This window comes from Rhyacophila brunnea, unplaced genomic scaffold (assembly GCF_057557595.1).
Source record: "Rhyacophila brunnea isolate RB1 unplaced genomic scaffold, BYU_Rbru_1.0 scaffold_20, whole genome shotgun sequence".
Taxonomy (NCBI): Eukaryota; Metazoa; Arthropoda; class Insecta; order Trichoptera; family Rhyacophilidae; genus Rhyacophila; species Rhyacophila brunnea.
The window spans coordinates 6,285,930-6,302,563 of NW_028232860.1; the positions used below are offsets into that span (position 1 = coordinate 6,285,930).

The 16,634-nt window shown below is 31.4% G+C and overlaps 1 protein-coding gene across 1 annotated transcript in view; it reads right to left on the minus strand.

Moving 5' to 3' along the window:
* LOC147071120 (zwei Ig domain protein zig-8-like) overlaps nucleotides 1-16,634 on the minus strand; it is a 134,230-nt gene that overhangs the window by 34,047 nt on the left and 83,549 nt on the right. The window contains exons 3-4 of the mRNA XM_085948222.1: nucleotides 14,940-15,150; nucleotides 7,919-8,046 (exon numbers count right to left, since the gene is read on the minus strand). Of these exons, the coding sequence (XP_085804348.1) occupies nucleotides 7,919-8,046; nucleotides 14,940-15,150 (339 nt within the window). The remainder of the gene's footprint in view (nucleotides 1-7,918; nucleotides 8,047-14,939; nucleotides 15,151-16,634) is intronic.

The following is a 16,634-nucleotide window of genomic DNA, read 5'->3' on the forward strand; positions in this document are numbered from 1 at the left end:
TTATCATTATTCCCATGTATGCATTATTATTAGCTATGTATAATATTATTTATTCTGATAACACCCACGATGCCCGCGTGGCTTAAGCGCCGGTCTTAATTTAAAATAGGAATAATTTCTTTGTTTTTAAATGCCATGTTGTGAACGTATTAAAATAATAATTTGTAAAGTTTAATATATGTAAAATAGATAAAATTTGATTGACTGATTGAAAATGTTATAATAATAAATGTTTACAAGAATAAATTAAACTATGGTAAGTTCAAATTTCGCCAAAACGCCCACGATGACCGAGTGGCTTAAGCGTCCACCTATAACGTCAAGGGTCTCAGGTTCGAATCCTGAATCTGGCAATTGCACATATTGTTTTTCAATTTGTGTATGAATCAGAGTATGGACCTAATAGTGATGTATTAATAACAGAAATATAAATAAAATGTTAACGATACTGTGTAACACGATTCAACATCACGGATCGGGTAAGGTTTAAATATACCTGAAGACACGTTTTATTCTTGCCAAAATTTATTCAATTCTTACGCAAATATTATCATTACTTTTTATTAAGAAATGAATTTATCCCAAAATACTGGAAATCAGCATATTCAATTTTATCTCAACTAGAAATACCTCAATCCGGATTTGAATTAAACATGACGGCTTACAAGGGGCCCCGCTGTTATCATTAAGCTTCCACTCGACTGCGGTGTATTAAATTTGAATATTTATTTTACTAGCGCTTATTGTACAAAATTTTAAACAAACTTTTCAAAAGCTCTCGTTTTTTTAAATAGCTGCTTTCATGGCACTCTAAAAGTTTCAATGTAATGGATATTGCTTGTTTTATTCGTCCACTAATAAATCATTAAAAATGTATTATTACTCAAACAGGGATGTATTCTCATATAAGCTCCGTGTTTTTGTATGACATGTAATTTTCCCTGTAAAAGTTTATTCTATATACCTACATGTTTTTATTTCAGTGTATTTATATCCGTATAACCATTATCTCAGCGTGAAACATTTGATATAGCTGTTATTACTAGTTATAACTATTTTGTCACCCAACGATGAAATAGTAAGTAGTTTGTGTGAGGATCCGAACCCGGCATCTGGTAAATAATTCACATTTTTTTTAATCCACAGTAAGGACCCAATAGATTTGGTGGATGATCAACAACTACCTAAGAATGTTTCATAATTCAACATGCAATCGATCGCTTTTCGATTTAAACGCAGCTAGTTGGACACGGCCTAAGACCTCAGTGGAAGCGTTTTGCGGGGCGTGGCGTGTGGCGTGTACGTCAAACACGTGCTAAACGAATGCACATATCCTAAGTGGCAGAGCGTGGAGCGACGGTAGGAGCGTGCATGCTCATGTCAAATCAGTTTGAAGAGTATTTTGTCGTTTACAGATTATTTCTGAAATACAATCAGTGCCTAAACTATGGTCTGTTCTGATCCTCTTTATCAGAATAGAGTAATTAAGTCAAAACTGTGAAGTGAATTAGCAATTAAGGTTATTACTGTTTATTATTATTTCGTAATAAAGTTCGTATATTTTTTGCGTTATTTAATTGCAAATCTATATAGGCAGGGCTTATTCTGTTTTCCCAAAAATAGTTTGAAAATTGAGGAACCGTTGTCGCATCTGTTACCTGAAAATCCATTGGTATTATTATTATAACTTTTAAAACGCCGCACATTAGCACGCTCACTATGCATTGAGACCAGGGTACCTAATGAAAGCTCAATACACAACTTATCACGCCGCATGCCCTGCCCCGCAAAAGCTTCCACTGAGGCCTTATGCTAAGAATATCATATCGTCATCTCCATTGAAAAATTTTATATCTGCAAAATATGCGTTTTTGTTATTTTCGCATAATTAAAGCCGAAAAAATCGCCTTTACATACATGCAAAATAACAGAATTTACAAAAATTGCATTTTCATTGAAATTATGAAATCCTTATTTAAATTGATTCAAGTTCCATACATTTTTTTAACTGTTTGTTCCCCCAAAAACTTGAGATTTTGCAGATATACAATTTTTTAATGGAAACGACGATATGGCCATCTACAGAGTAAAGTTTTATACATATTAACAAAGTTTTGTTTTGCTTTTACGAGAAATTGATGTTAGCCACTTACTTAGTCTATTAGATCAATACTCGAAATGGATCGGAACGTTATCGCTCCGTCTCGTGGATAAAATAATTTGACCGTCTGAGCTAGATATAGCATATAACAAAAAATCTAGCACACTTATGTTTTTAAATTTGATAACCATGTTAATATCCTCAGAAAATTTTCGAGCGCTCCGGTTCGTAAACTTTTCCATTTCGAGCGCTGCTCTAACTCAGAACATACATTGAAAAATAATATGTGTATTTGCCAAATCCAGGATTTCAACTTGAGGCCAATTACTTGTGCTTGTTGTTTATAACAAATGCATAATAACCTTAGAACTGATAATAAATTCTGAAAGTAAAATATAATATGTCTGATTTATTGTGGCATATATAATATAATAGTATCACTAAAGATTTTTTTTAGATTATTATTAACCATGTCTTTGCTTTTTCGTACAAGGTGGTTGTTAGTATTTTTTAACAATCATAAGTACCCAGGCTTTAAGATAATTACGTAAATATTTATAGTGTCCTCACCGGGAATCAAACCAAGAGCTCATGGATGGAAGTCTAGCGGCTTACGTAGGTACTGCACTACGAGAACCGTTGTATTTATTTTTATTATCCTGGTCATATACATTACCAGTTGAGGTTTAATCAACTAAAGTGGTAAGACTATAATATTCTTATGTATATAATGGTAAGAGACACAATATTCATGCAGAGAAGAAGTAACTGTGCCAATTCCTGGAGACGTTAAAATCGGACGTTGAGTTTTAATACCGATAATTGGACGCCCACAGTGGCCGCGCGGCTTAAGCGTTGGACTATCACGCCGTGGGTCTCAGGTTCGAATCCTGGGTCTGGCAAGTACACATATTGTTTTTCAATTTGTGCGTGAGTCAGGGTTTGGACATAATAGGTTGAGCAAGTGGCTGACATCCATTTCTCATAAAAAACAAAATCTGTTAATACAAACCTCTACTCTGTGGAGGCCCATATGATCCTATTAGGATCGGACATGGTCGGAAAAAAAAAATATTAAAGATTTTAAATACCTTTTTTATCCAAACGAATAAAATTAGAATGAAATTTACATTGCCACTACGGGAGCGTGTTAACACATAATCTGACAAATGCATAAAAAATTAAAAGTGAATAATTAATGAAAAAACCAAAAAAAAAACGTGATAACTGACTTTATTACTAATACCCTCGATTTTAAGTGCAGACTGTAGACACTATATCATAATATTTTTTTTCGAATATAAATATTTTAATTCTGATAATGGGTTTAAATTCAGCCCAAAAATGTTGTTCATAGTAGGTTAAATTTTCAATTAATATAATGGAGTTTTTTAATTGCAGGGAGGTTGAAAAGTTTCACTGGGTAATCACTCAAAATAAGCCGACATTTTGATAATAAATTCCCAATATCTTGATTAAGTAATAATAATTAATCTATGCCCATGTTAAGCCGGCTTTCATTCTGGATTCTAGAAACTTTTTCAATTTATTAACACTGGAACATATTGCAACCTTGGCTAAATATATTATGCTTCGTATATACATTCTTTGTATGTTTAAAGATAGCATTTTAAACGTCGTCGCTCTAGTATTGGTTTTTTGAAGCTCCATTTCTGGCGAAATTGACTTTTTAATGCAATTCATTATCTTTTATATAAACGCATTGAAATCGTTAAAAATATATATATATATATATATATATTGATGATAAGGGTTTATGTAGGGTGTTGATTTATACTTTTTCACTTATTAAAAACACGGATTCAGGGACATTGTAAGTATATTTCGCTTGACAAGTAACAATTATTAATTAATAACACTTGTAAACGCACGCTTTGGCGTAAAAAAGTGGCAAATCATATTTAGAGGCGACGTTCAAGGCTCAAGGGTAGGTTACCGACTGACCGTACCTACTCTCGATCCTTCGTCCACCCAGAAACAGATAACGGTACTTTCTTTTTGTTTGTTTCGCTGTGCATCCTGGTCTAGCCTTGACTCATTTACAGTTACAATAATATTATCATTATATTCCCAACTCTGTCGATTGGGGGATTTTTGATGGGGGATTTAGGCATTACGATATTTGGTATCAATATATTATATATGTTTGGCATTAAAAACAGAGATATTTTTTCAAAAATGTCCAAGAAACCACGTTGCAAAACCATCATTCGATATTAGTTTGTCCAATGTGTGGACCAAATAATGGCACCTAGGGTTGTTATACAGATACCGCCCCCTCTAATACGTGATTGGTCAACGGATCGCTTATCCTTTTCTATTATTAGCGTATGTCTAGTTTTACTGACTACGACCTCATTACACATTAAGATACGTTATAGCAGAGTTTCCCAGACTATGTTCCGTAGAACACCAGTGTTCCGCCAAACCTAAATAGGTGTTCCGCGACAATTTGAAAAGGTTTTATACACTTTTACAATATTTTCTGAAAACTAGTAAGGACGATTCCTGAGTTTGGAATCCATTTTCCGTGACAGCTAAACCAGTAGGCTTTTAGGCACAAGTGACTATGAAAATCTTATTGATTTAATTAGTGACTTTGATTTGAAGATCAGCCTTAAAATGATTTCTGGGCGAGTTGTCAGAAGTGTAGTCCAATTTTTCAAAACAAGCTATTATTATTTTCATGGTCCCCACAAGGGGGGGAGGCTAACAGGGCTTTAGCCTGGGGGCACGGGCTCTGGATGGGCTCGGCGTGGCGGGTTGATCAGATAAGTAAGATAAACACACATCACAAATTTGCTTTCTTCTTCTTCTTCGACCATGTTCGATTCTAATAGGATCATATGGGCCTCCACAGAGTAAAGGTTTGTATTAACAGATTTTGTTTTTACGAGAAATGGATGTCAGCCACTTGCTCAACCTATTAGGTCCATACCCTGACTCACACACACTGAAAAACAATATGTATACTTGCCAGACCCAGGATTCGAACCTGGGACCCACGGCATGATAGTCCAACGCTTATGCTGCGCGGCCTCCGTGGGCGTTTTAATTGTTTAAAAAAAGTCATGTCATGTTCATGACTATTAACATTTTTTAATTTTAAATTATATAATTGAACGATGTAATTTTTGATTATTGCGTATTGATGATACTCGATAACTTCATGATGAAAAAATGTTTGGGAAACCCTGCGTTATAGGATAGGTAATTTTTATATTGATTTTGTGAGAATTTAAAACGATCACTGCTAAAGTGCAGTACCTATCTGCTGTATAAATACAAATACTTCTTAATTAAATAAGTAATATCAATGAATTTCTCTTATAATGAATCTCTAACTATGTCAAATAAATAAATATGAAAGATCTTCAAGCATTGAAATATAAGGTAATGAACTTTGTTTTTCATCTCCTGAATATTTCTCATATTGTCGCTTTGGACAAACTAGGGAGACGACGTGGCGGCCTTTGTAGTCCAATGCGCAAAGAACCGGATTCTTACATAGAAGTTTAAGTGTTCAATTCTCTATAAAGTTACAATGCTGTACATAGTTATGATTCTGACAATGAATGTAAAAGAGCGCGTGTTTTGATGTGAGTCGAAAATGCATAGGCATGCAGAACATATTAAAAAAAAAGTTCATTGCGTTATGCGGTTGCCGGTGTAGCGCGGTACGCGTAAAGTAGCAGTAGCACATAACGTGATGATAATATATTTGACGCATAACTGTCTCAAATTCTGGTGTTTCTGTGATATTTTTTTTTTCTAAAAACTGTAATTGGTGCTCTCGTGGCCTGTTATAGTATTTAAAAAAAAACAGCTTTTGATAGCAATTCCAGAACGTTTATAGAAAGGCTAAATTTATAATTATAGACAAAAGATGCCTATTTACGTCAGACATATGATTTACTCCAACTCATAATGCAGGTAAAGGTTCAAGACAGCATGTGTGTATGCGGCCCTCACAGTCAAATATGGAAGGTTTGACGTGTGACGGGTTTGATCCCGGTTAGGTTACAATATGTACAACAACGTACAAAACATTACAACATGACTTTCTCGAAGCCTGGGTATCTGTTTCACTTTTATTACTACCTACATTACTGTTTTACTATACTACTGTCATTGGTATTAATAGCATGTGTAGTGCTAAAAAGAATATATCGCACCCCCAGTAAGATACTGTCGTAAGTCTGAAATGGGCGTTTTCGAGTTATGAATGTGGTTGGATTCGTATTTTTTTTGCTATTTTAATAAAATACTGTCGTATCTCAAACTCAAATAGTGTCAGAGAGAAAGCACTTAATACAGTAGATTACTTTCCGAAAACTGTTAAATAGATAATAAAATAGTGTTGTAACTAAGTTACGACAGTATTTTACAAGAAGCTTTCTAAAAAACTAAAACAATACTTTTCAAAAAAATACTGTTGTAACTCTGTTACTACAGGAAAATCTTAAGATACAGCGTAATTTTCTTATTAATTGCATGGATATTATTGTTCCAAAGTATTCAAACAAAAAAAATGGAAGCAGCAGAGGCAACAATTTTTGTTATCAACAATTAAATGGAAGTAAAATACAAGAAGTATGCAAAAAATACTTTATCAACACATTTGGGGTGAGTGAAAGGTACTGCTCCACTGTGTGGAAAACAAGAGATCTCATTTCCGGAACGCCAATTCCAGAACAAAGAGATCACCATGGTAATCACAAAAAAATTGGTGATCATTAAAAAAATGATATAAGAGCTCACATTAATTCTTTCCCAGTGATCGAGTAGCATTATTTGCGTGCACAGACGTCTAAATTGTATTTAGATGGTAAATTAACAATTGCTGAAATGTATCGGTTATACAAAAAACAACAAGCTGACAGCAATATGCCATTTGGAAAAGAACACTATTATACGCATCCATATTTAATGACGAATTTAATATTGGCTTCTTTAAGCCTAAAAAAGACTAATAATTGTATTTTTCTTTTTTTTCAATAAATCTTTAAAGATTGTACCATAACTAAATATTTTGAAAACCTTCCTTTACAGTGCCCAACAAATTAGTTGAAATTATTAGAGTGATGGTAGGGAAATTTACATAGAAAGTATTGAGTTGATTCAAATTTTACCATGAAATTATCAAATATCCTAATAAAATACAGTCGTAACTCAGAAATATTCAAATATCTATGTTTAACATATCATATGTTTTAGAGAAAAATGATGAATACAGTTGAAAATAGATCATGTTTTTCCATAAAAATGAGTACTTAATAATTTTTACATTCAGACTTTTCCTGTATTTACAAAGAATATTTGAAACTTCAAATGGCTCTCCTGCAAAATGCCAATTTTTTACTTACTACAGTATCTTACTAGGGGTGCGATATGTACATATTTAACATATATACATAGAGCTCTTTTATAAAGAAGTAGCCACCAAGAAAACTCTTTTTATACAGTTTTTCTAATACTTCTTTTTTGAATTCATGGTTGTTTCGTGTCATATTGTGAATGTCTTTTTAAATTTAAATTTAAAGTTGAATTATATTGTTTCTGAATAAAGAACATAGCGATTTCTTTTGAAGTTTTGTTTTGATTACTTACTTACTTAGATACTGGTAATTGAGATTGTTTGTGCATCTAAATGATTTAAATACTAAAACACAAATGTTTTAACTTACTCATAAATTAATATACTCAAGTAGTAATATAACATGCATACAGGCAAACACAACTTATTTGTATATTGAATAGTATGTACAATCATAATACGTATATTAAAATGCTTACCTGATCTCCATGTGACCAAGATATGGAAGGTGGCGGTTCTGGCGCATGGTGCACCAAACACGTCAAGTTGATGGTCGAACCCAGATTGATAAAAAGTTCTGGTCCTCCCAGGATCTCTGTTTCCGGTTCTAAAAAAAATAAACGATCATTTAAATTTATTAAATCTTAATAAATATAAAGAAATGTATTTTTATCACAACGTTAAAAATAATAATTAAAACTGTTGCTAATATTAATCAGAATAACTGAGTTGTTTCGTAAAAATTTAACGTTGACAAGTCCATGCGAATAAAAAATCGCAATAAGAATGTCTTAATATTATTTTGTAATTGCTACAATGACCAATGTCTTGAATTTTGGTACTTTTTACAACGTTTTTATCAGCTCGTATTCTTGTTTGTCCGGTGGTTGTTTGTCCAGTACAAATCTTGCAATCGATTTTTAACTAACTTTCCGACTAGCTAGGCATTTGAAACTTTTACAATATATCAGAACACGATGCCAATACATTCTTTTAATACTTTTAGCCATCTTGAAGCAGAATTGAATTAATTTTCACTTAATTCTGTTTTTTATGGAGAGTTATTTCAGAAAAATCCGTAAAAAGTAAAAGACTATTATTGGTCGCTAAGGGGGTGGTAATAGCAACAAAATTATTAATATATGCGTGCGTTACTATGGAAATCAAAATGAAAAGTCAAAATGACATTTCAGTATTCTATATTTGTTTGTTTTTTACTTACTAAGCACAAGTTTGAGCATATTGAGCATAATAATTCAACAGAAAATTTAAAAACGTTGTCTATAAAAAGTTCTTTTTATCTTTTAATTATAAGTATGTTATATTCTTAATAATTACTATGACAACATAAACTCAAATTGAAAATTCAGTCTCTATGCTTGCTAAATCAATCAGGTAATGTAAAATTAAATTTATATGTAGTGAGTACCTCATATTTTTATAAATTAGTATCTTATAATTAAAATTTATTTTATTGTGTAAACTGTCAATTCATGGTGGAAATACATTGTATTATTAATTTAATTTTATAAAACGCAAATTATTTGATAGTACCTACTCAATTTTGTAAATTTTATAAACGAATGATTATTATTAATCAAATGTGTTATTAAATATTGATTAAACATAAATATTTGTTTGGTGATAATATATTCAAATGAGTTATTTAAGTATTTATTGCTTCATATTTTGTTTTATGTTAATAATTTAGAATATTTGGCTTAGTGTCCTTAATGATGTATTATGAAATAGTAATATCCAATTTCATTCATTTTAATTTAATTGTTATTGACAAAATGTTTTTGATAAATGCCTGTTCTATAAATATTATTTAGTTGAAAATGTTGTGTCTTAACTACAATCGTCAAAAAAATATTCTTCTATCAATAAAATATCTAAAATTATGTATGGTTTAATGGCATAATTTAAGATATTTTATAGATAAATGAATATTTTTTGACTATCTGCCATGGCTTGGATTAGGCAGGGTTTAATGAATTTTAAAAAACTAACCACAGTATCTGTAATATTATGTATTCTTAATTCAACGAAAACAAATAAGTATAATTAAGTGTACAGTTTTGTGTACACTTTATCAGTTTCTATACTCAAATCGCCCATAGCACACATAAACTATTATGATTTGGTTCAGGCAGTGTTTAATTGAATTTTAAAAACTTACCAACATCATCTACAAATTATTGTATTCTTAGTTCAATGAAAACAAATACGTATGTCTGACAAAGTTTAGTGTGCACTACCTCTACCCTTTACCACTGCAGTATTATTATATTGTTCTTAAAAACCAACTCTTTCATTAATCGTTATTATTCTGAAATCTTCACTAAATAATAGATTTTTTAGAGACATTAGATATAAATGTAAAAAGTACGTGAGTATTGTTTTTTTTTTTTTTTTAGAATTATTAATAACCATGTCCTTGCTTTTTCGTACAAGGTGGTTGTTAGTAATTTTGAACAATCACAAACACCCAGGCTTTGAAAAAACACATAAATGTTTTTGTCATTACCGGGAATCGAACCCAGAACTCTCGGGTGGAAGGCCAGCGCCTTACCCACTGCACCACGAGAGCCGCTACGTGAGTATTGTTGATCAAGTTATGAAGGTAATAAAACCTTAATATTGCGTCAGTATTCTGGCAGAGGGTGTGGAAAGGGAGGGATGCAAAGGGGCAAAGCCCTACTGTAAAATAAGACCTAAACTAAAATCCAACAAACTGGTTGCTGATGGAACTCATAAACTGGCCAATGACTGATGCTTCGGCCATCTTTAACTTTTGACTTGTTATTGCTTGTTCAGAGTTTTATAAATTTTGGTGGGAAAATGGGATTTTTGATATTGGCACCACTGTTAATGGGGGATGAAAACTGAGAGACCGGGAGACTAGCATGTCGCGTCTCTTCAGTTTAGTCGCGAACGTTTTGAAACTGAGAGCTTGCTGTGAGTGAGCCGCCATTGAAATATTACATTAGCTAGCTACTGGCTGGAATTTTAGTTTCAGTCTTGTTTTTTTTAGTATTCACATGAGCGGAAGGCTTAATATATAAATAAGTCAATTTACGTTTTGCTAACAATGAAGCGCTATTATAAAAAAATCGTTGTTAAAAATAATAAATTCAGTTCCTTTTTTTATAAACACGTAATATTTATTACCCTATATATTAAGTTTTCGTGAACGGAAGCAATTATAAAGCACAATTAGTCTTTTTGAATAGGGCGGACATATTACAATAATCATGCACTGATATTAATAAAAACTTGTACTGAATTAAACCAACGACACGCACTATTTCGAGAATTTCTCCTATTATGTATCAAGGTGTACCTAATTAATAAAAGTGCTGTGTTTTAACTACATAATAAAATAATATATAAAAGTCACCTTCTAATAAAAGCATAATGATTATACTATTATAATTTATTTTAATATATTATGTAATTATTTCTTACCTACTTTATATTAATAATTTCACTTTGACTGTATTCAAAATTATTAAGGCCTCAGTTGAGTCATGGTTTAAAAAGATTGTGGCTAGGCGATGCGGGGATTGTGCAAATGACTCGTGCCGAACGAAATATATTTTGTCAAACAAATCCAACATGCGTCCATTAAATGTTCTGTTTATTGTTCTATTAGTAACAATAATAATATATTTATTGACATGTTTTCTTTTTCAAGTAAATGGGTGACGTTTTTAGTCATCTTTACATGATTTAAGAATTATTACCCCCGTCGCCATCACGAAACAAATTGAAGTTTTCACAGCTCGACGTTCGCTCTCCGATTGCCAGCGAGTCCAAAATTTCGTCGCACCTATAGTTGAAAATTATTTGCCGTTTCACTGAAGTACCGTCTTAAGCCAAATTGCAATTGCGAGCGTTAATCATAAAATTTACAGGAGAGAGATTTGAAATATAAAATTAGTTTAGGATACGCATGTGGCGGTCGTAAATTGTACGTATATCATTTCACCGTAGCACAGTTTGACGTGAGCGTTCTTATCGGAAAGAGATGACCGTATATTATACGGTCATTTCTAAAGCACCGAGATGAAAAAATTACGCGTTGTTCGTGGAGCATAACATGTTCCAATTTTACCTAACCTAACTTAACCTAAACTAACAAATATTCCAGTATATCGATTATATTCAAAATTTCTTTGCCGCTGGTTGACTGTAAACTGATAAGAACCGTGTTTTATTTAGACATGAATTATATTTCATTACTATATGACCCAAAGAATTTAGACGGTCTTTAATATTATATAATGACCGAGGTGAGAAATTATTTCTTCAAAATCAATGACATTATTAATGGACGACGCACTCAATACAGTAGCAAGCAAGTAAATTCGCGCATTCCTGTATGACCTTTATTGTAATGGCGTTAGAGCAGTGTTTCTAATGTCAATGTTCATTTGAGCGAACCCGTTCGAACCAAACCATTCGGCAGACCCAACAAAAAGCATCAGGAATTTATAGCAATATCACCTTTATTGTAATGGCGTTAGAACAGATTATGCCATTCGGCAGACCCGACAATAAAGTGAGTGTCATTTTCTTTTCCAGATGATTTTTCCATATTAATGTCATTGTTCAAAATACAGTTGAAACTTCATCGTTTCATGTAACACTAATACTTATTACGTCATACTTAACAATGTAACTCCATAAATAACCAGTTTTTGTCTAAATGACCCTTACTTCGTCTAATTGGCTCAGCACAACGATTATAATATTATTACTTGTATCTGTTTTAAAGCTGTCAACGCATTTTTGCATATTTTTAGTGTTTAGTCATAAATTCTGAACACACGTTTTAAAAGTTATATTAATAATTGATAATTTCTAAATTAAATATAAATTTCGTAATTTTAGATGATATTTCATCACCACTGATCCAAAGAGGAAATAACCCCCCCCCCCACCCCATTTAGTCCCTACATGTATTGTTTTTAAAAATGTTTTTATTAAAAAAAATATAAGTATATTGAAATATTCGCAAAAGAAATAATTATTAATGATAAAATAGATTCCAGGAATAATCATAACCTTGAAACGAAGCTTAGACAATAATGCTATTAATGGAACTCGTGGCCTGAATATTTAATCATTTCATAGGTACGCTGTTTATGAAAATTCTTAATAGATCAGCGATAGTATACCTGTCGCCCGTTATGCTGTTCTTTTCAACCACGGGTTCCCAACGCATGGGTTACGAAGTGATTGCTTCAGGATGGATACTCTTAAATTCCGATAAAAAATACCATCGTAACATAATTTTCTCACTAATTTGTCTCATAAAAAGAACAAAAACTTGCCTGCGGCACAATTTTTTTGGTACTTGTAAAAATATTTTATCGCACGACAAGTGCTTTCTTGTAAGTATTTCCAACTGCCATTCACAAAAATATTCTAGACAGGGTACGAAATTCAGCTAAATGGCAGAAAAATGCTAGATTTTCTCAAAATTAAAAAAATGTCTGGAAACTAGCATTTTAAAAAATAAGTCATTATTTATCAATATTGTTTTCACAGGATCAATGATTGAGGAATAATTTAATTAACATAGGTACGAATATCACAATTTATTGGTTAGATAATATAAGGTACATTTTTAAGCTATTCTAGCTTTTTTGTATGAAAATTTTCTCATACATAAATAACCATTTTTTATTCAACAAATAATCCACAAGATTTAATAATATAACATTCTTTATTAAAAACACCATAGAGAAATATATAACTATCAGAAAAAACTATTTGAAAAAAATACAATGTCCAACGGGGTTCTAACGCCTGCCCCTGGGACTGTCAAAAAATAATGCAATTTTGAAAGCGCTTCAGAAGGAATTGTAAAAACTAGTAGTTAATTTCTTCGCAATTAGGTAAGGCATGCATATCTTAGTCGGTAGAGCACATGGGCGCGGGTTCGAATTCTGCTGTATGTCGTATTTAAAAAAAAAACATTTGTATACTTGTTATAGATTAAATTTTAAGCTTTCTGCGTGTCTAAATACGCTTGACTCAATATGTTAACATCTAGTATGTGAGATGTCAGCTAGATCCCTGGTCAGAAATACTAAATCTGGCAAGAAAAATATTAAATTATCAACACTGTTCTTCATTATGCCCGCCCTTAAACCTACCGTACTAGCCATTATGTACAATAAATACAATTGATTGCTATTTTTTCCTTAGGTGAGGTGAGGATTTAAAGGTGGATCAATAGAATTGGTAAACCAATAATTTATTTTTAATTATTACCCTATAAAATAAAATATTTGAGCTTTTGTATTTATAAGTTATATGAGACAAAAATTTTCACCATCGCTGTCGTCTATATTAATAAATTATCACAACCATGTCCGAGATCCTGTAAAATACTGGGCTAAAATGATATAACGTAAGTACTTTAGTATTGATATTGTCATTACGAATTAAATTAAATTTACGGAAGTTAATTTACAATAACTTTAATTAAAACATAATAATCCCCAATTTTCAGTTATAGTGTATTAATTATCTAAAACTAACAAAACAAGTAGGTACCTATAAAAGATATTGTCAAATAAATATCGTATCACAAATAATAGCTGACTACGTATTTATTATTATATTATTATTACGTATTATTTTTCGATACCGAAATACCGGTTTAAAAGATCAGACAATACCGATATATTCGATAAAGGTTTAATAGGATTGTATTTTTCGGCGGATTAGCAAAATATAATAATAATATAAATAAATAAGTAATATTATGTTGTACATACACATTTAGCAACATTTTATAATATAAATTTATTGAAAAATCATTCGAAGATAAAAGTAACAATAGTTCAACTACTAGGTATTTGTAAACATCAGCATTTCTATCATATCTAATCTTTAAATATTAATATAATAATATTTACCTATTTACATATTTTTGCTATAAAATATTAATATTTTAAAGATTTTTTTATATCTATATCTATTGGTAAGTTTTTTCCATACATTATATACCACGAATACCGTGATTAATAGGCCATACATGGACTAAAACCGTATGCTATAATATACTAAACTTATCTTATCTGGTCATGGAAATATATTTCCACAAAGTATATAATAAGCATCTGATCGTATTTGTTTATACAATACACTTACAACACTTAAATTTAGTGAAAATATATTTTCATGAACAAAAATCATAAGTTTAGAATGGCACACGGATCTAAACCGCACACGGTTTCAGTCCATGGATGGCCTCTAAGTCCGGTATTCAATAGGAAATACCAAAATACCTATATTGGTAGTTTCATTCGGTATCACAACCACTATACGTATCAATGACTTATTTTTTTATTAACTATTTTTTTTATTCATCGAATAATTTACAAGATTTAAGAAAGTAACATTCTAATTATTGAACATACATAATTTTAAAAACACTTCTGAGAAAATATATTATAACCAATTTGTTGGACTACTCACCAACAATTTCCAGGAAGACATAATGTCCAATTGGCGGCGTGGTGCTGACCTGGCACTCGTAGGCGCCAGAATCTCTCCTCTGAGCTGGTCTTATTCGTAAGACCCACTCCTCGGAGTGAGGACTGTGAAGAGCTTCAAAGCGCTGGTCGCTCGTGTAGGTGTAGCGACCGACAGTCAGCAGGTGAATGTCTCTATGACGCACCCATGAAACCTGCGAAAAGGATATAATATTACAATTTTATTGCAATGATTTGTTGATAGGTTTGTACAAAGATCTTGAAAAGTACAGGATTGTATAAATACTTACAAGAAAAGTCAATTTTTAACGTATACTATCTTTGATGTGTCAATTTTTTTAAAGATTCTAATAAACTATTTCTTTTATTCAACGAATAAGAAAGACACAAGATTTCAGAATGTAATATTCTAAATAAATAAACATAATTTGAAAACATCTCATGTATATACATACTATAAAAAATCGTTTTGTAGAAAATAATCACAAGAATATAAAAAAGAACTTTTTATATACAACGTTTTTAAGTTTTCTGTTGAATTATTATGCTCAATATGCTCAAACCTGTACTTGATATGAAGTAAATACTAAACAAACAAACAAACAAACAAACAAAAATATAGAATACTGAAATGTCATTTTGACTTTTCATTTTGATTTCCATAGTAACGCACGTATATATTAATAATTTAGTTGCTAGGACCCCAGACCCCTAGCAACCAATAATAGTGGATTGGATTACGGATTTCTTCCGAAATAACTTTTCATACAAAACAGAATTAACTGAAAATGAATTCAATTCTGCTCAAAGATGGCTAAAAGTATTAAAAGAATGCATTGTCATCGTGTTCTGATATATATTCTAAAAGTTTCAAATGTCTAGCTAGTCGGGAAGTTAGTTAAAAATCGATTGCAAGATTTTTACTGGACAAACAACCACCGGACAAACAAGAATACGAGCTACTAAAAACGTTGTAAAATACGACACCCGACGGCACTTGAACCTGTATTTGCTGGATTCGCGCTCTATAACGCAATTCGTTAAGCATTTCATGTCGTCGTAATTATCTAAGGCGCCCGTAGTTTATTTGTTAAAACATACTGGCGCGATTTTTCTAGTGTGTATATGCATGAGATATTTTCAAATTATGTATATTAAATTTAATGATTCTGTTGAAGTAGATATAAATAAATCGAAGTGAAAGTATTAGTTAATCAACAAAAATGGTGTGTACATGTGAAATTTAATATAAGCGATTTATATTAAATTTCAATAAATTGTTGTCATTGTTGATATAAATTCGAATATGACTTTTGCCATTCTGAAAACATTAAGGAAGAATAATTTCCCTGTTGCCTGCTTAATTTACTTTCATATAAGTTGCTGTTATTATTAGTCCCTATAGAATACATCGTGAAAATGGGGACAAGGACAGGTAATATAATAAATGTACCCGTGCCTTTAGGCTTAACTAATCCTCTTACTAAGACTTTTAGCTGTTTGATAAAATACGATAATAATTTTTACTTGTACCTACGGCACATATGGTATAACTTATTTTTCTATGTTAATGTTCTTCTATTTTCGATCGTGATTCTAAGTGACCAAGATTTAATAAACTGATGTGTGATAAATAAAATAAGTACCTATATACCAGCATTGCTAGATAATTATTTTG